The following is a 19,711-nucleotide window of genomic DNA, read 5'->3' on the forward strand; positions in this document are numbered from 1 at the left end:
AATATAAGAGCAGAGCTCTAGTAGAGCTTAGTATTAAAAGCAAACTATTAAAATCCATTAGAGAAATATTATAAAATTAAACCTCCAGCAACAAGTGTTCATTATAAATATAAATAATACTAAATAGCTTGTTAGTTCATTCGCAATGAGATCGCAAGCCATTTAATGTAATGCCTCAAGTAGCATCATCCAGATGTTAAGTTGATGCAATTTTCCACCACTTACCTGCTTCTCTCTACACAAACATATATATAATTTATTCTGAGCCATTAAAATTAGTATGCTGAATAGCATAAGGCTGTTCGGACTCGAGGAAACCAAAAACCCTCCATCTAAAAGGTGCGTGTGTGGACCACAAATCACATTTCCCCGGCTGACAGCTCATCTGCGTTGACCGTGAATAAAGCATAAATGGGATTGGGCCCTAGGTCAATACATATTTTTGATAATTGGCATTGATAAAAATAGGTGCGAGTAGTCAGTCAGAATGGCGTGGAGTGAGTGAGTAAGACAATTAATCTATGTTTCGTGATTCACTAATCGGGTGTGACGAATCCACTTGGTGGTAATGGAAACTGCATTAGCCTGCACCTAAATCTGGCACATTGTCATGGCAGCAATTGGGCAAGTCGTAACGAATAGTGACATTCGTTTGACTTCAACTCATCATCCTCGTCATCGTGATAGGGTGGCGGAGGGGTTTGGGCTTGTGGCCAGGCAAGTGTACAATTGAGAGCAAACAATTCAAATGCCTGTGTATACATTAAGGCCAAAAATAGATATCTGATTAGTGGCGGCTACGTCACCAGGTGGGGCTGTTCAGTTCGACCATCGGCAGAGCTACTACAGATTTATGGGCGGGGTGTGTCCGCTTCGATGTTCTCGGGGCTCATATAGACATAGACCAGCCATATAGCTAGAGCGCAGTGCGGCGCACTCCAACGATCTCAGTCGGATGTAGACAACAATCGGCAGCAGAACAGAACACATCACAAGGTAGACAGATCTTACTGGGGCCATACTTATACCCCGTGCATCGACAATACCTACCTGTATTACCTGAGCTCCTGAGATTCCGGGCGACATGTGGATGACGGGAAGCAAGCAGCGGCGGTGCAATTTTAGCAGTAGCAGAAGGAATGTGGCAAGAAGGACATTTGGCAGTTGTAAAAACAAGTTTCCAATCGTTATGCATTTTGCTTGGATTTATTTATAGACGCGGTATTGGTTTTAAGTATTAAATACATGAGAGATACAATTAAACAACAAAAGAGTGTACGCGAGTGTTGGTTCTTACCAAATATTCAAATGGAAACAAATCAATTAAGTTTCAAAGTCATCGTAAAGTGATCGAACATAAAAACATATCGGATAAACATAAACATGACAGATAAAAGACAGATAAGACTTAAAACGAAGGTCGCATGAGTTTTTATGATTAATTTTTTAGTAAAGCTTCTCGCCACAAAGGAAAACGTGTAACAAAAAGTATTAAAATTGGCGGCAAAAGCGGCATTTACTTTCGAGATTCGTTTGGATTTTGTACACGAAATGGATGATTGATTGCTGGCGATCGAGTACGAAAGTGTGTGACAAACAATAGAGTAACGAAACGAATTAGTAATAATTAAAAGCGGTAATAAAAAATGAATAATAAAATCTCATGCAACATCACTACAAAATAAATAAAATTCAATTAAACGTAAATTCAATTAAAGTAAACAATACAATAATCATTTTAACATCGTCTACTATCGAAGTCATCATAGATTGACCGAAGGACTGGAGCGTTTTGTCTGTTCGGAGTTGCTGGTAAAAGTCATATATGATAATGTATCTTAAAGCAACCTGTCGAACCCTTTCTAACAATGATTTCACTTTCAGGGGGACTACGGAACCTTAATCATTGCTTAAAAGTCGAAATCTGCCTGGCAGCTAAATATAAATATAAATCTCGGTGCATCTATGAATCACAGAGGCTCGCGGCTTGATGACTGAACAGCCGTAACTGATTAATCTAATTAAATTCTTTTCTGCACCATAAACAGAATCATCAATTCATGTTCTTCTCTAATGACCAAGAGGATGAGTCGCCCGACTAACATCGGTATATCTCTCACCTCTGCCTGATCCACCTTATAGACAGCAGTAGCAACAACAAGAGGTAATCTATCATGTTGTTTTCCTATAGAACCTAGAACCTAGAACATAGTACCTAAACCAACCACGTATGCCTAAGCAAATATATTTATTCGGTTTCGTTGTTTTTTGTGTTTTATTGAAAGAAAATTGAAATAAATTTCAAGATTTACTTGAGAAAATACATAAATGTTTTTCATTGTAGCTGAAAGCCTGAAATCCAGACAGCACCGCGTGACTAAAAATAGCGTAACGGATTTCGAACGCTAATCTATTGGAAATTAGTTCTCGAAAGCAAAACATTCACGTTCTCCAAAAAGAAATTGAAAATAGAACAGCCGCTGGGCGGCGTACGTATGTCTTATAATATGTCTGAGAAAATTCGGCTGGCAGCTGAAAGGCTTTCGATATTTTCTGTTTTTTCTACAGACTGACTCGATTCGTGCTAGTTTTTGCGCACGTTCGCAGGGGGAAATTGAAGATGAAAAATAGAATATGGGAAATGTGTATCTGGCAGATACAAGATAGCGCACCACTGGCATCGCCACGAAGCCCGCGGTGTGTGTGCGCTAGATGTGTCATCCATAATATTTTATGCTAATATTCAAATGAAAAATACAACTTTCACGCTCGAGCGGAGGCGGGACAAATGTGCGTTTTGCACACGGCCCCAAAACTATCCCACTCATAGATGGGGCACATAATACCTATGTATGTGCTGCATGGCTATAAGTATTTAAGTATATTTACGGACGACGGGTTGGGTACTGAAAATATTATTATGTGTGCGCTTAAAGTGGCCTGCTGGTACATAAGCAGCCGTATTTATAACTCAACTCGAGGGGCTAGAGATCCTCTATACGCTATGCTACATTTGGTTTTGAGTCACTTCCACTTTCACTCAACTGGCTACAGAAAATTTCAAATTTCATTTAATGCCTGCTGTTGTTGTTGCTTCTGTTGTCTTGGCTGTGCCAGAAAGAAAAATGGTCTATAAATATTTATGTTGCAAAATACTTGTAATGATTTTTATTATTTTTCAATTAAAAATTGTTTTCATATTTTTGTGATGCTTTTTCGGTTACGTTTTCGTGTTAGACATCTTTAATTTGTTCCTTTTTTTTTGTTTTTGCTGCATTTCACTTTTTACATTTTGCAATGGTTAGTAAAAATAACTCGTTCGTTTGATAGTATAGAAAAATCCTTGAAAGTTTCGACAGGCTCGCTCTAAAATATTCTTCACTCAAACTTTTACGACTAGTAGTTGATCATATATATAGGTAGGTTGAGGGGTAGTAGTAACTGTATGTAATACGTCAGTAACTCGGGGATTAATAGTTAAAGTTCTTCTCGGTCGTTGTTTTGTTTTTGTTCATTTCATATTTTCTTTTTTGAGCATTCTTTGGAGTTGGTTTGTTGATGTTGGTTGGTTTGTTTGTTTGAACACGGTTCGCTTACGTTTGGTTTTGCTAGGTTTCGAACTCTGGTTTCGGTTTTGGCTTAGCTTTAGTTTAATCCTTACTTTTAACAGTCAGTTTGGCTGAGGATTCGACCTGGCCGGTGGACGAGGTTACGCGCACAGTAAAGATGCCCGAATCCTCCTCGTATGTGGTGCCAATCAGGAGTACAGCGCTGTTGCCATCGAAGATCATCTGAAAGTGTGGAAGAAGGGCATTAGTTCAAAAGGGCATATAATAATGTATATACGGCCCTACCCTCTGCACCCCCCGCTATCAAAAAATAATTGAGAAGCGCAACCCACCTGGAAGTCCGGTGTTTCGGGAATCAGCTGACCTTCGCGGAACCATTGGACGCTAGTGGCTTTCACTTTGCCGGTCACCGTCGTCTTAAACTGAGCGGGCATGCCCTCGGTAACGGAGACATCCTTAAGGGCTGTGATAGTAGGCGGGGCGTCCAGGTTCTCGATTGGTCGAACCTTGAGCTGGGCGCTGGTCTGAATGCTGCCCAGTTTGTTCTCAGCCACGCACTTGTAGGTACCCTCATCCTCGGGGAAGGCCTCCGAGATGACCAGCTGGTAGTACTCGCCTTGCCGGCTCATCTGGAAGTAGCGTGATGGCTTCACAAAGTTCTCGCCACGCATCCAGCGGGCAGTGGGAGTGGGCTTGCCATCCACTCGACAGCGGAAGATAACCTTGCTTCCCTCCTCCACGGACTGGCTCTTAAGCTGCTCCACAATATGTGGCGCCTTCTCGCTGCCCGGAGTAGTTGGTTTCTCCGGTTTGCTGGGCGACTGCACGATGCAGTCACCATCGCAGCGGGCCTCACCAGCGGCATTGACGGCCACACACTCGTAGCGGCCGGAATCCTCGGCGAACGGCTCGATGATAAGTAGAGTGTGAACACTGTCCTCCTCCAGCATCTTGAACTTGATGCTTGGCTGAATCTTCATGCCGTTCTTAAGCCAGTACACATCCAGTGGGCGAGTGCCCGTAACCTTGGCATCGAAGCGAGCCAACTGGCCGGTGGCCACAGTGGTGCTCTGTATGGTGGTCACGAAGCTAGGCGGCTGAATGCCACCCTTTCCGGCGCGACGACGTTCCTCGACAACAAGATTGGCACTGCACTTTGCAGTTCCTCCACGGTTTTCGGCCACACACGAGAAGACAGCAGAGTCTTCGACGAACACTTGTCGGATGATCAGAATCGACTTGCCGCTGAAGGTGTGGATCTGCAGATCCGGAGAGTTCTGGATGGGGAAACTCTCACGGTACCATTTAACCGTAGGATTGGGCTCTCCTTCGAATTCCACTTCAAATTTGGCCTGCTCGTTCTCAAAGACGCGGCATGGCTGGATCTTCTTGGTGAAGACCGGGGCCTTGGCCGGTTTCACGGGTCCCTGAACGACACGTTCCTGAATGGTTCCCTTATGCTCAACCTCGGTTGTTTCGGTGGCGGTTATCTTGCGGGTAATCTCAAGGTCACCCTGGATCTCCTTCTGCACCTGCTGCTGCTTGTTCATGTGAACTTCGCGACCATGGACGGATGATTCGGATGGTTGTGCAGTACCCTTGGGTGGAGCAGCCAGTACTTGAGTGGTGCTCGTTTTCTCTTGACTAGAATGGAAGGAGCTAGTGTGATCCTATTTAGCTTTTAGGGAATGTAATAGGTACTTACAGATTTTCTTCGTAAGACTGGGCCATTCCCTTGGCCTGAGAACTGCTCACGACCTTCTCTCCGGGAATGGCGTACTGATGGGTATCCCTCCGCAGGTTGGTCTCCTTCAGCAGCTGTTCAGTTTCCAGAGTCTGCAGCTTGTTGTAGTAGTCCTCGCTCTTCTTGGCCTTGACATTTTGCTGCCAGTCCGGGGTGGGTGGCTTGTATTGCTTGGGCTTCAGGTGCTCCACGCCCTTCAACGTGTGGGAGCTCTGTTCGGAAAGGACCTGCTTACGCTCATCGAATACCTTTTCCAACTCGTTCTCCTGGCGCTCCTTCTGATAGGCAGCTAGTTCGTAATCGTACCAGGCTAAACAAAGATGCGGTTTTTATTAAGTGCCGCCCATAACTCATTTAAACAGTAATGCTTGGTAAAGGCAGTTATAGCTCAAACACATGCACTTTCGGATGATCCATAAGCGTTAGCAAATAAACTAGTATGCATTAAGAACTCAAACATTATTTACAAGTGGGCGACTTAAGAAAAATAATGGCTTATAGGTTTAGATATAAATGGGGCTTTCACAGAGGTTCACTAACTCTTTTGGTTTCTTCAGAGGGAACAGCAAATGAGTAGAGACAGAGAGAAGGTCAATGACTAGCTGGATGATAACCAGAGTTTAAAACAGACGGAAAGTGCACACGCAAAACTACGTCATAACCATATTACCCCAGGTCCGGCAATACTTAGGGAGCCAACTTCCTTGGTTTCCTTTGCGTGATTTCCTCTTCTGAAGCCTCTCGCTGACTGGAGTTCGACAATCGGTTCTTTCGGAGGATTTTTGGGGACTTGGGGACATATCGGGATTGTTTTTTTTTTTTGGAATTTGGGTATACTTGTGCATGTTGTTTAAAATGTTCAAACTACATGGAATGTGGTTATAGTGAAATAAACTTGGGTGCTACGGCTACGTAAACTTGTGTGGCGTATTGTGTGTTGGAATGTTTATATTTACAATGCGTTTTTGTTTGTGAAATAGCATGTAGTGTCCATATTTAGTTTTTCTCAGTTAAAGACTACTGCATTAAAAAGTGGTTAACGCTCTAATAGCTGTTAAATAAGTAGTGTTTCCAGAATTTCTGGGGTGTCTTCAAAATTAAACTTACGACGTGGCGAATTCTTCAGCACATTACGATAATCGTCCGAACGTGCAACAACCTTCAGTTCAGTGGTGGCAATCGATTCGCCCACGGAGTTGCGAGCAATCACCTCTACCTTGCCAGTGTCATACTGACGTGTCTTCGGGACATCCAGATGGAACATACCATCGTTCGTCAGCTTGTAACGAGAGCCCTGAAATAAGGATTAACTTGTTTCAAGATTGCTTCAAAACGAAATTCCATTAAAACTTACATGAACGACAGTGTGACCGTTGATCAGCCACATAACCCTCGGACGTGGGTGTCCGGTGACACGAACACAGAATCTAGCTGGGTCACCCTCCTCCACAGTCTGGGGCTCCAGTTTGCTCACAAACACTGGCTTGGTTCTGGGCTTGGCATCGGGATCAACCTCATCGGGCACCCTAAAGCGAGAGCAAAATAATAATATTGAGTTCATAAGAGGTTTCATTAGAGGTCTGTGCGACATTCGGCTTGGTTCATACTTACACCTGCCATGAAGCTTCCATTTCGCGGATGCGGTCAATGCTCTGCATGTGAGCGGGCAGCTGGGAGTCATAGACGATTCCTGGCTTTCCAGAAACCTTAATGATGGCACGGGTCTCGTCCTTGCCATACAAGTTGGTGGCACGGCACACGTACTCTCCGCTGTCTTCGGGATAAACCCAGCCAAAGTTCATTGCCACATAACCAAAATCGTAAATGGGTTGGAAGCGGTTCTCTGCAGAGAATTAAAAATTATAGATAACGTTCGAGGTAAACAATATTTTCGTAATGCTTACTGTGCAGCAATGGCTTGCCATTGAAGAACCACTCGACCTTCATGTTAGGATCTCCCACGGGAGCCAACTGGCATTCGAATTTGGTGACGGCCATCTCGGTTAGAGTAAGCTGCTCCTTGATTTGGGTGACAAAGCGAGGAGGCTGCTTGCGATCAGGATCGAATAGATCATCCTCTGTCAAATGGACTTCGGATGTATATTTCTTGATGGTAGCTTCCATTTGGGTTAGAGCATCTGAACGCTTCATGCCGCGAGGAACTTGGTTCTGGAGTAAGATGGTAGGGAGTTCTGAAAAACAAATATGGTATTAAAGACAATAAAATTAATGTGTGCATCCGAACTTACTCTTGCAAGAAACTGTGGCTCTGGTGCGATCCTCGCCGTGGTTGTTAATGGCACGGCACACGTACTCTCCAGAGTCCTCTCCATAGACATACAGAATATCCAGGGAAACAAAGCCCATGTCGAAGATATTTCTATAACGATGTCCAGAAGGCAAGGGCTTGCCATTGCGGTACCATTCCACGCGCAGGCTGGGATCCGTCTTGGGTTCCACCTGGCATTCAAAGCGAACGGCCTCGGCTTCATCGACAGTCACAGAAGTGATCTGTGTGGTGAACTTTGGCGGTCCAAACACCTCCTCAACCACCTTTGGAGCTTCTGGGATGCGTCCACGCTCCAGCTCCTTCAACTTTTCGGAGGTCATGCCCTCTGGCAACTGCGACTCGTACACAATATTGTGCTTTCCCTTGCAAGTGACCTTTGCGCTAGTGGTGGCAGTGCCCCACTTGTTGGTTGCCCGACAAGTGTACTCGCCTGAATCCCTGGCATAGATGTAGTCCACATCCAGAGCAATGAAGCCAAAGTCGTTGAGCTGATGGACCCTAGATCCAGTAGCCATAACATGACCATTATAGAACCACTCAATGCGCATGGTTGGATCGCCGACAGGCTCCACACGGCAGTCAAAGTGAATCGGACCACCCTCAGGAACATCCAAATTGTCTTTAATTTCCTCGGTGAATTTCGGGGGATTGGGCTGCTCGTCTTCAGTCACAAGTTCCTCACGCTTATGCATGGTCTCCTCCAGCTTCTGCAGACTCTCAGTGCCGGTGCGGAAGTTGGATGGCAACTGGGGCTCCATAACGATGCCTTGGCGACCCTTAACCTGCAATTTGCAAGAGACCGTGGCCTCACCATGCTTGTTCGTGGCCTTGCACGTGTACAATCCCGAATCCCGCTGATAGCAACCAGCAATTTCAAGGATTACGAATCCGAAATCATTGATGGTCTTGATACGAGAACCAGCCCACAAGGCCTTGCCATTGTGGAACCAATCCACACGCATCGATGGGTCATTAATCGGCTGCAGACGGCATTCGAAGTGAGCCAGAGCGTTCTCGCCGATAACCATATCGAAGGGAGAGGTGATAAACTCTGGTGGCTTGCCAGTATCATCATCTGGTACGAACTCGGTGCTGCGGGAGCCCAAGCCCTCCAGTTCGGCGATGCGATCGATAGTTCCCTCCATGCCCTTGGGCAGCTGAGATTCCATGATGATGCTGCGCTTACCCTGGATCTTCATGGTGGCAGTGGTCACCGCCTCACCATACTCGTTGATTGCGCGGCAAGAGTACTCGCCGGAGTCCTCAGGATACACAGGAGAAATCTCCAGAATGACAAAGCCAAAGTCGCAGAAAGTGCGGAAACGAGAACCGGCCTTCAATGGACGACCGTTCCAGTACCACTCGACCTTCAGTTTGGGATCATCGGCCGGGGTAATCCTAGCTTCAAAGTGGGCATTTTCACCCTCGCGCAGATTTTCGATGTTTTCCAGGGGTACAGTAAAGACGGGAGCCTTGCCCTTGGTCTCTTCGGTGGTTTCTTCGCGAGTGCGGACCATGCTGTACTCCAGGTTGGCGATCTTCTCCAAGCCACCTTCCATTCCTCGAGGCAGCTGGGAGTCCAAAATGAGGCTTGACTTCGAGGCGCACTTGAGCGAAGCCCTAGTAACATCCTCTCCATACTTGTTACGGGCCCTGGCCTCGTATACACCAGAGTTCTCTTCGTAGCAGTACAGAATATCCAGGATAACAATGCCGAAGTCGTGGAAGGTGCGGAAGCGGTGACCATGGGGTAGTTTCTTTCCGTTGAAGTACCATTCCACCACCAAATCAGGATCGGTGATTGGAGTCAAACGTGCCTCGAAATGAGCCGACTGTCCCTCCACCAGCTTAGTTACATCGACGATCTGGGTGATGAACTTGGGTGGCTCAGCGACCAGAGGAGCGGAGGTATCTGCCTGTTGTCCTTGTGGGCACTCAAGCTCCCTAATCCTCTGCAGTGAATCCGGCTGCAAGCTATCATAGAACACTCCGCCACGGCCTCCACAATTGAGGGTGGTACGGGTAAAGTCCTCACCGTACTTGTTCCAGGCTCTGCAAACGTACTCTCCACTGTCATGATCCTGCAGATAGGAAATATCCAAAACAACGTATCCAAAATCGGATACCGTTTTGATGCGGTTGGAGTGACGCATCAGCTTGCCATTGTGGTACCACTCCACCTTCAGATCCGGATCGTTCACTGGGATCAGAGTGCACTCGAAGTGAGCGGACTGTCCGTCCTTCAGGCCCTCCAGCGGCTGGATGTGGGATGTGAAGCGCGGCTTCTGGCCCCTCGGCTTGTCCACGCATTCCAGGTTGCAGCTTATCTCAGCAGTTCCATGCTTGTTGGTCGCGCGGCAAGTGTAGGTGCCGGTGTCTTCGATCTTGGTGCCAAGAACCTCCAGGGCAACCGTGCCAAAAGCGTAGATGGTACGCACACGATGGCTGGCCTCCAAAACCTTGCCGTTGTAGAACCACTCAATGACCATGCTCTGGTCACCAACAGGGATGAGATTTGCCTCAAAGTGAGCCAATTCACCCTCCCCGATGTCTGCAATATTAACGAATTCAGTGGTGAAGCGTGGTGGGATGCCGAGATCCGGCTGTTCTGGCTTAGAGCCGTCCTTGCGCAGGGAGTCTTCAAGGTCCTGGATTTGCTCAAGGCCTTCAGCTCCCTTCGGGTGCTGAGTTGACTCGATGATGTTCTCCTTGCTCGAACAGAAGATGGTGGTGGAGGTAAAGGCCTCTCCAGCCTTGTTATAGGCTTTGCATGTGTAGATACCCTGATCGCGCGCATATACCTCGATCATATCCATGGTAACGAAACCAAATTCACTGGTCATCTTGAAACGTGAGCCATGGTTCAGCATTTTGCCATTAAAGTACCACTCTATAAACAGGTTGGGATCCTCCTTGGGCTCCACGTTGGCTTCCAAGTGGATGGGTTGGGCCTCCGACAAATGGAACTCGGCCTGCAGCGGCTTCGTCCATACTGGTGGTGGATACTGTGTCTCGGGCTTTGCCGTTTTGCTGGTGTAGCGATTGGCCAGCTCCTCCTCGGTTTCCTGCACAGCCTCAAGACCAGCCTCTCCCTGCGGATGCTGGGTGTCTAGGAACATGGTCTTGCCACCAGTGCACTTGAGAGTGCCAGAGGTGGTTGCAGATCCCTTGCTGTTAGTAGCCTTACAGGTGTAAACACCGCTGTTCTCAGCATAAGAGTTGGTCAGATCCAAAGCGCAGTAGCCAAAGTCGTAGATGGACTTAAATTTGGCAGCGGCCTGCAGCGGTTGTCCATTGTAGAACCACTCGATGGACATGGTAGGATCACGAGCCGGTTCCACGTTGCACTCGAAGCGCACATTGTCGCTCTCCTTGCACTCAATGTTGTTAAGATGAGTAATAAACACAGGAGTCTCGTAAGTGGGCTCTGGAGCCTCTGGTCGTCCCTCTTTGGGCGCCTCAAGCTCTCCAATGCGAGGCAACGAATCTGGGTGCAGAGACTCGGCCTGAAGCCAGTGACGATCTTCGATCTTAAGAGATGAGGTTGAGACAGCCTCGCCAACCTGGTTGGTAGCCTTGCAGGTGTAAATAGCGGAGTCATCAGCACGCAATCCGTTGATGGACAGTGTAACAAGTCCAAAGTCAAAGGTACTGCGAATTCGGGAGCCAGTGGTTAGAGAAATGCCATTCTTAAACCACTCAATGCGGAGGTTAGGATCCGCGCGGGGCTCAACTTGGGCTTCCAAGAGGACGTGCTGACCCTCATGCAGCTTGTCGTAGCTCTGCAGATGAGTGGTGAAGACCGGAGCTTGTTGGGGTGTCGAGTCAACAAACATCTCTGGTACACGATTCATGGCAGCCTCCTTCAGTCGAATAGCCTCCCAAGACTCCGGGATCAAAGGCTGACCATCAATATTCGACTTGGTCTTAACCTTCATGGCAGTAGAAGATACAGCCTCACCGGCGGCGTTGTAAGCACGGCACATGTAGACACCGGCGTCCTCTGGTACCACTGCAGTAATGTCCAGGGTGACGAATCCAAAGTCGTGGGTGGTGCGCAGGCGAGAGCCCATTTGAAGCTCCACGCCGTTGATAAACCACTCAAACTTCAGGGAAGGATCTCCCACAGGCACGACTCGAGCTTCGAAGTGTGCATGAGCACCCTCCCACAGCTCCGAGGGTCCAGTGAGCAGTTGAGTGAAGATGGGTTTCTCAAACAGGCGCTCTGGTTCAGTGGGGCGTGGGGCTAGTGGTTTCTCCAGTTGATGGATGCGACTGATACTGTCCGGATGCTGAGTATCCATTTGGATGCTGGCCTCGGATACCACACGCATAGAGGCGGTGGTTACTGCCTCACCCAGAGGATTGACGGCGCGGCACATGTACACACCCTCATCCTCCTTGCGAATATGCGAGATGTCCAGCGACACAAAACCGAAATCGTGCTGCTTGGTGATACGGGAGCTGTCTTCAATGATCTTTTCGTTGCGGTACCACTCCACCTTCAGATTGGGATCTCCCACTGGGATCAAGCGTGCCTCGAAGTGAGCCGTCTGGTGTTCATTGATTCTGTCGATGTTCTGAAGAGGTTGAGTGAACACTGGGCGTTGGCGAGTGCCGGGGGTCTCAGGCTCCTGGCGCTGATGTGGCGCAGTCGATTCCAGCTTGCGGATCTTCTCCAGTCCCTCGGGATGCTGGGTGTCCGAAATGATGGTGCCACGCGGAATTACGCGCAAATTCGTGGAGGACACAGCCTGACCCAAAGCGTTAACAGCACGCACGGAATATTCTCCGGCGTCCTCGGCCACAGCATGAGTAATATCCAAAGACACGTATCCAAAATCGAAGGTGATGTGGAAGCGAGAAGCGGACGGCAAAGGTTTGCCATTGTGATAGAACTCAATGCGCAAGTTAGGATCGTGGACTGGAGCGACCTGGGCTTCAAAGTGAGCGGTCTGACCCTCGTAGATCTCAGTGGAACCGCGAAGTTCGGCGGTGAAATGAGGTGGACTGATCGGAGCGTCTCCAACCTCGGTACGGGCATTCGGCACCTTCGACTCCAGCTTTTGAATCTTTTCCAGGGCATCGGGGTGCTGGGTATCCAGGATCATGCTGCGGCGGTTCAACACGCGCACATTGCAGGTGTTTACAGCCTCACCCAGCTGATTGGTGGCCTTGCAAATGTAGGTGCCGGTGTCCTCGCCATAGACGTAGAGAATGTCCAATGCGACGTAACCAAAGTCGTGGGTAGTGCGGTAACGGTGACCGGTAGGCAGCTGCTTGCCATTGCAGAACCACTCAATCTTTAGGTTGGGGTCGTTGATCGGTTCCACTCGGCACTCCAAGTGGGCGTGCTCGCCCTCCTTCAAGTGTTCGAGGTTGCTTAGCGGTGTGAGGAAAATGGGTTTCTGGCCCTTCTCCTCTACGACGGGCTTAGGAGGAGGCGCATATGTTTCCAGTTGGCGGATCTTCTCCAAACGCTGAGCATCCAAGGTGTCAAGATCGAGTGTCTTGTTTGCTGTTAGAAAAAGATTGAGAGTGGGGTAGTGAATTACGAAAAGGTTATTTTTTGTTTTAATTACCTGTTACGTTTACAGCACAAGTCGTGACAGCTTCTCCAATAGCGTTCTTGGCCTTGCACATGTAGGTGCCGGTGTCTTCGGCATGGGCATACAGAATATCTAACGCCACGAAGCCAAAATCGTAGGTGGTCTTGAAGCGGTGACCAGTCTGTATGGGCCTACCGTTGCAGTACCACTCCACCTTCATGGTGGGATCATTCACAGGAATTAATGTGGCCTCCAGGTGGACGGGAGCTCCCTCGTTGACCTTGGCATTACGCAGAGGGCGGCCGAACTGAGGACGTTCGGCATGGAACTGCTCCTCGTCGGTTTTCCTCTGGAATCGGGAACTATCTTCCAGATGCTGGATCTTAGTCAGAGCCTCCTCGTGCTGAGTCTCGTGAATGATGGATGAGCGTGAGGTGACGTTGAGCACAATCGAGTTGATGGCTTCACCCAGGTTGTTGGTGACTCGGCAAGTGTACTCGCCGCTGTCCTCAGCATAGACAGTGAGAATATCTAAGGCGGCAAATCCGAAATCGTACGTGGTGCGGAAACGATGACCAGTGCTCAGTGGCTTTCCATTGTGGAACCACTCCACCTTTAGGTTGGGATCCGGGTAGGGTTCAATGCGGCACTCGTAGTGGGCACTTTGACCCTCAACTAGGTTGCTGGGTCCAATAAGCTTGGTAACAAATACCGGGGCGGTGGTCACCGTGTACTCCTCCTCCTCCCTGCGTTGGTACCTGCTGTGATCCTCCAGCTGGTGGATCTTGTGCATGGCGGCTTCGTGCTGGGTCTCCAGTTGAATGGATGTCTTAGATTGCACAATGAGCGAAGCGGAGGTAACCGCCTGACCCAGCTCGTTGACCGCCCGACAGGTGTAGGTTCCAGAGTCTTCGGGATTCACATACTTCATGTTGAGAGCCACATAACCAAAGTCATGCATGGTGGTAGTGCGGTTGGATGCTTCAATAGGTTGACCGTTGCGCAACCACTCAACCTTTAATTTCGGATCTCCCACTGGAATCAAGCGAGCCTCAAAGTGCACCGCCTGGTTCTCAGCCACACGCACATCCCTTACCGGCATGGTGAAGACAGGTGCCTGGGAGACGAATTCGTCCTGAACGCTGATGCGCTGGCGCTTGGAGCCATCCTCCAAATGCTGCAGACGTGGCAGAGCTGTTTCGTGCTGGGACTCCAGGTAGATGGACTTCTTAGTGTGCACAACAGCTACAGCAGAGGTAATGGCCTCACCCACAGCGTTATAGGCGCGGCATGTATAAGTGCCGGCATCTTCGGGCAGAGTGGACATAATATCCAAGGCCACAAAGCCGAAGTTATTGGTCTCAGTGAATCGAGAACCAGATTTAAGTGGAAGATTGTTATGGTACCATTCCACGCGCATTGACGGATCAGAAACAGGAATCAGACGGCATTCAAAGTGGGCCCTCTGGTTCTCCTTGATCTCAACATTTTTCAGCGATGTAGTGAACACCGGAGCCTGCTTGGTGCTTTCATCGATTTCCTCGCGTCGGGTGTAGCGCGAGCGATCCTCTAGGTAATGGATCTGTTCAAGACCGGCCTCGTTCTGGGTGACAGTAACAATCTGCTCACCACTGCGGCACTGCAGCTCGACTTGGGTTTCGTCAGAGCCAATCAGGTTAACGGCCCTGCAAGTGTAGACACCCGAGTCCTCCGCAATCAAATGGACAATGTCCAAGGCCACATAACCGAAGTCATGAATGGGACGGAAGCGATGACCCACAGTGATGGGACGTCCGTTCTTAAACCACTCCACCTTGAGGTTCGGGTCAGTCACCGGCTCGATCTTGCACTCGAAGTGAGCGTGACCACCCTCTCGGGTGTTGGTCAAGCTTTTGGGATGAGTGAGGAATCGTGGACGAATATTCACAACCTCGTCGACGAACTCGCTGCGGCGATGGCGGGTCGAGTCCTCCAAGTATTGGATCTTCTGAAGACCCGACTCATTTTGGGTCTCCAAAATTAAATCATTCTTAGCGATAATTCGCACGGAACAGGAGGTTACGGCTTCGCCCAATTGGTTCCTGGCCTGGCAGGTGTACACACCAGAGTCGATGGCGTAGCAGCCAAGCAGGTCCAAAGCCACATAATCGAATTCGTACGCTGGACGGAATCGATGTCCTGTCTTAACAGGCTTTCCATTTACGAACCACTCGATGCGCATACTAGGATCTCCCACGGGCTGCAGGCGGCACTCCAAGTGCACGTTGGTACCCTCAATAGTTTCAATGTTGTGCAGGCCTCTGGTAAACTGGGGCGCTTGCATGATGGTGATATCCTCCTCCTGGTGATGGCGGCGCCTAGAGTCCTCGAGCAATTGGATCTGCTCCAGCGATTGTTCGTTCTGAGTCTCAGTCACAACGTCCGTGTGGTCGATCACACGCACGCAGGCTGAAGTGTGGGCAGTACCCAAATGGTTGGTGGCCCTCACAGTGTATTCGCCAGAATCGGCGGCCGTGGCCTTGATAATATCCAAAGCTACGAAACCAAAGTCATAGTAAGTGCGGAATCGGGAACCCACAGTAACGGGGCGACCGTTGTGGAACCACTCGACGCGCATGGTGGGATCGCCCATCGGTTCAAGGCGGCACTCCAGATGGATGTTCTTGCCATCGTGGATAGGCTTTGGATCACTTAGTGGTGTCACAAACACCGGCTTGGACTTCGAGATCTCTTCGATGTCATACTGAGGCTCCACGAACGGCTTGTTTTCCAAGTTTTGAGTCTTCTCGTACAGGCCGCGGTGCATGCTAGATGTGTCGATACTGGAACGAGCTATCAAGAAAAAAACAATTGACATCGGTTCTCATAAGGAGTAGTGCTGGGTTTTGTACTTACTTTCCACTATCATCGTTGCTTGCTGCTGAGCTTCACCTAGCTTGTTCCTAGCCACCACGAGGTAGACGCCAGCATCTTCAGCGCGCACCTGGGAAATGTCCAGGGCGACATAACCGAAATCGTAGTATGTCTGGATGCGATTAGCGGCTGTGATGGAGCGACCGTTGTGGTACCACTCGATCACCAGACCCAAATCGCTCTGGGGCTCAACACGGGCCTCAAAGTGAGCGCGCTGGCCCTCGAGGATTTTGGTTGTTCCCTTCAGGGGGCCGAGGAAACGGGGAGCCTGGGTGACGTAGGTCTCCTCCTCCTCGCGACGTCCGTAGCGCGACGAGTCCTCGAGATGCTGGATCTTCTGCAGACCACCTGGGTGCTGTGACTCCGAAACGATTTCGTTCTTGGAGATGACCGTAAGCTGAGCCACGGTGGTATCCTGACCCATCGCATTGTAGGCGCGGCAGGTGTAGGTGCCGGCGTCATAGATGGTCAGCTGCTTGATGGTCAGCGCCACGTAGCCAAAGTTATGGTAGGTGGTGATCCTGGAACTGGCTTCCAGAGGCTGTCCATCCTTCAGCCACTCGACACGCATGGTTGAATCTCCAACGGGTTCAAGTCTTGCCTCGAAGTGCGCATGCGCGTGCTCGCGCAGATCCAACTGGTTCTGGATCGGTGTCTTGAATTGGGGCGGGGCAATAGCCTCGGCAGCCTCTTGGACATGACGACGCTGCTGGGACTTTCGGTAATCCTCCAGTTCCTCCACCTTTTCGATGTATCGCTGCTGTTCGGGTATACCCAGATCAGCAGTAACTTGGGAACGAGAGTGGACACGAATTGAGGACTGACTGATGGCTTCTCCAATGCGGTTCACTGCACGCACAGTGTAAGTGCCAGCATCTTCGGCTCTCAGGTGCAAGATGTTCAGGGAGACATAGCCGAAGTTGAAGATGGCAGTGATGCGGGAGCTAGCCGTGATGGGTAGTCCGTCCTTGTACCATTCCACTCTCATGGATGGATCATTCACAGGTGTAACCTGAGCCTCAAAGTGGACGTTCTTGCCCTCCTCGAATTCGCCGAGATCGCGGAGTGGGCGGATGAACTGGGGCGCCTGGTTGAGCTGCTCATCGATGCTCTCTGTGCGCTGGTAGCGCGAGTAGTCCTCCAACTGGTTGATGTATTGCAGACTGTTGGGGTTCTGCGAAGATTGTTCAATGGAGGGGCGCTGCACCACGGACAGAATAGCCCGGGATTCAGCCACCCCGCTGGCGTTGGTCACGCGGCACATGTATTCGCCGGAGTCGTGACCCATAATGCTCAGAAGATCCAGAGCGATAAAGCCGAACTTGAAAACGGATGTGGCGCGGGCACCTTGCGATAAAATGGAATAATTTAGATAATCTTCTTAATTTCCGTGAAAAAGATTACTTACTGGCTGCCAGCGGACGGCCATTGAGGTACCACTCGACGACCATGGTGGGATCGCCAACTGGTTCAATACGGGCCTCCATGTGAACACGGCCACCTTCGGTCTGCTGCACATTCTGCAGCGGGATGATGAACTGAGGCGGCGGATAGACGCGATCCTCCTCACCAGGGCGCAGATGGGGCTTGGCGCGCTCCACATGGCGAAGGTAGATAATTTCAGGGCCAGGAATGGGTCTAATACGCAAAAGATAACTTTTTAGATGATTTGCAATCATAACAATGGGTTAGTAAAACGTACTCTGGCTCGATGACTTTCGTTGGTCTCGGGAGATTGAGACGACGCTGCTCGTAACTTGGTTGTTCCCTGGGAACCTCGACATACAGCCTGGCCCTATTGGCCGTGGATCCAGCGATGTTCTGGGCGGTGCACTGGTACCATCCAGCGTCGTTGGCAGTGACGCGTGGAATCTCCAGGCAGGTGGCTCCTCCGTCGATGCCCACAAAGCGGTCGGCGGTGGACGAGATCTGGACGCCGTCCTTCTGCCAGGTGATACGTGGCTGCGGAGTTCCTATGGCATTGGCACTCATGGTGATCGGCTCGCCTTCGCGCACAGTCATGGTGCTGAAACGTTGGACAAATTGTGGTGCGACAACTTGTTCCTTTTCCAGCACGTTCAACTGTGCCTCGATGGCCACTTCACCGGCCTTATTGCGGGCCAGACATTGGACAGCTCCGGCATCCAAACGCGTCACATTGGTGATCATCAGGGAGTGGCTGCCCGATTCGTTGACTAGAATCTTGTGCGAGGCATCGTCGCGCACTTGCCGGCCGTTGATAAGCCAAAAGACCTCTGGGTAAGGATTGCCAGTAACGCGGCAATCAAACCTGGTCATGCGACCCTCAGTAATCTCGCGATCTCCGAAAGCCTTCACAAAGGCTGGCGGCAATGCTTTGCCGGCCTCCAATTGCTCGGCCATTACGTCCACGGGCTTCGGTTCGTAAGCGGTTTCCGCAGCGGGTTCCACGGCCAACACGGCGGATGAAACCACGCAGCCCTGCAGATTCTCGGCAAGCAGGGTGTAATGACCGCCATCTCGAGCCGTGGCGTTCTTCACGCGAAGTGTAGCCACTCCACTGGAATAGGAGATCTCGTACTTCTGCGAGGCCACCAATCGCTGGCCATTATGGAACCAGGTGAGCCGGGGCTTGGGGTTGGATCCTACGCGTGCGGTGAACACGGCATCGGATCCCTCGATCAGCTTGGAGCTACGCGGCTTCTGCGAGATTTGCGGCGCCTGCGCAGGACCCTGGTTGCGGTCCAGCTCCTGGGAGAGCTGGGAGTCCTGCTCGTAGCCAGATCGACGGGTGATGGCCTCACGGAAGGAAACCTCGCGTAACAGCCTGTACTCGAACGTGTCCACACGGAACTCCTCCTCAATGGAGGTGTACGAGTAACCGTTCGAGTAGATGTTCTTCTCCAGATTCTGGATGGGCTGCAGGGCGGGCATCGGTGCTCCCTCCGGCTGGATGTAGACGCTGCAGATGGCCTCGCCATACTGATTGCGGGCAGTGCACGTGTACTCGCCCTCGTCCCCGGGTCCGATCTGATTGATCAGCAGGGACACATCGCCGGTGGCCTCGTTGTAGCTCATCCGGAACTTCTGCGACTCGAGAAGGGGTGCGCCTTTCCGGGTCCAGGTTACGAATGGCTTCGGGTTGCCACGCAGGCGTCCCTCGAACAGGGCATTGCCGCCCTGGGCGAAGCGAGCGTTCTTGAAGATCTGCTCGAAGACGGGCGGCGAGATGTCGCCCTGGGCGTACACGTGTGTCAGCGAAGGGGGCACGTAGGCGCCTCCGATGCTGCCACCATGATGTTGTTGCACTGTAAGATCAAAGCACTCTCATTAGGATTGATAGGTTGTGGGAGTAGCGTGGATATGGATGGTCGCGGAAGTAGCGTTTTCTATCTTTTGCCAAAAAAAAAATTTTAATTGCATTGTAATTTTGTTAAATGCGGTATTTAATTTACCTTCAAGTGTATTAAAATTAAAAGAAAAGTCGGCGACTAAAGAACCTAACCCATTCGTAATTGTCAGCTTAATTTTCATATCGTGTTTTGTATATAATAAGTTTTGTAATAAAATATAAAACTATAAAAAAGTAATAAATGCTTTTTATTTAGTTTAGAATATGATTAACTTGAATAACAAGCGAAATATAAAATTCAAGTGGCAAATTTCT

The 19,711-nt window shown here is 49.8% G+C and overlaps 1 protein-coding gene and 2 long non-coding RNA genes across 19 annotated transcripts in view; 2 read left to right on the forward strand and 1 right to left on the reverse strand.

Moving 5' to 3' along the window:
* The window catches only part of LOC6736448 (titin), a 114,616-nt gene that overhangs the window by 55,585 nt on the left and 39,320 nt on the right, over nucleotides 1–19,711 (reverse strand). For 13 of the 17 annotated variants that reach the window (XM_044923058.1, XM_044923059.1, XM_044923055.1 and 10 more), the window contains 9 exons: nucleotides 17,768–19,352; nucleotides 17,474–17,703; nucleotides 16,048–17,412; nucleotides 13,186–15,984; nucleotides 7,563–13,121; nucleotides 7,218–7,505; nucleotides 6,925–7,156; nucleotides 6,668–6,839; nucleotides 6,421–6,607 (listed from right to left, as the gene is read on the reverse strand). In XM_044923058.1, the coding sequence (XP_044778993.1) occupies nucleotides 6,421–6,607; nucleotides 6,668–6,839; nucleotides 6,925–7,156; nucleotides 7,218–7,505; nucleotides 7,563–13,121; nucleotides 13,186–15,984; nucleotides 16,048–17,412; nucleotides 17,474–17,703; nucleotides 17,768–19,352 (12,417 nt within the window). Of the gene's footprint in view, nucleotides 1–1,182; nucleotides 3,792–3,901; nucleotides 5,214–5,274; nucleotides 5,624–6,420; nucleotides 6,608–6,667; nucleotides 6,840–6,924; nucleotides 7,157–7,217; nucleotides 7,506–7,562; nucleotides 13,122–13,185; nucleotides 15,985–16,047; nucleotides 17,413–17,473; nucleotides 17,704–17,767; nucleotides 19,353–19,499; nucleotides 19,637–19,711 lie in introns of those variants that run through there. The other 4 variants (XM_044923066.1, XM_044923067.1, XM_039293637.2 and 1 more) reach the window with 4 other exon arrangements.
* Nucleotides 1–19,711, forward strand: part of LOC27208241 — a 66,919-nt gene that overhangs the window by 10,958 nt on the left and 36,250 nt on the right. The gene's annotated exons all lie outside the window — the stretch shown is intronic.
* On the forward strand, nucleotides 284–3,471 carry LOC27209271. Its single transcript, XR_001601291.3, has 2 exons — nucleotides 284–1,812; nucleotides 1,885–3,471. It is a non-coding gene; the product is annotated as an uncharacterized LOC27209271 (long non-coding RNA).

This window comes from Drosophila simulans, chromosome 3L, assembly GCF_016746395.2.
Source record: "Drosophila simulans strain w501 chromosome 3L, Prin_Dsim_3.1, whole genome shotgun sequence".
In the NCBI taxonomy this organism is placed as follows: Eukaryota; Metazoa; Arthropoda; class Insecta; order Diptera; family Drosophilidae; genus Drosophila; species Drosophila simulans.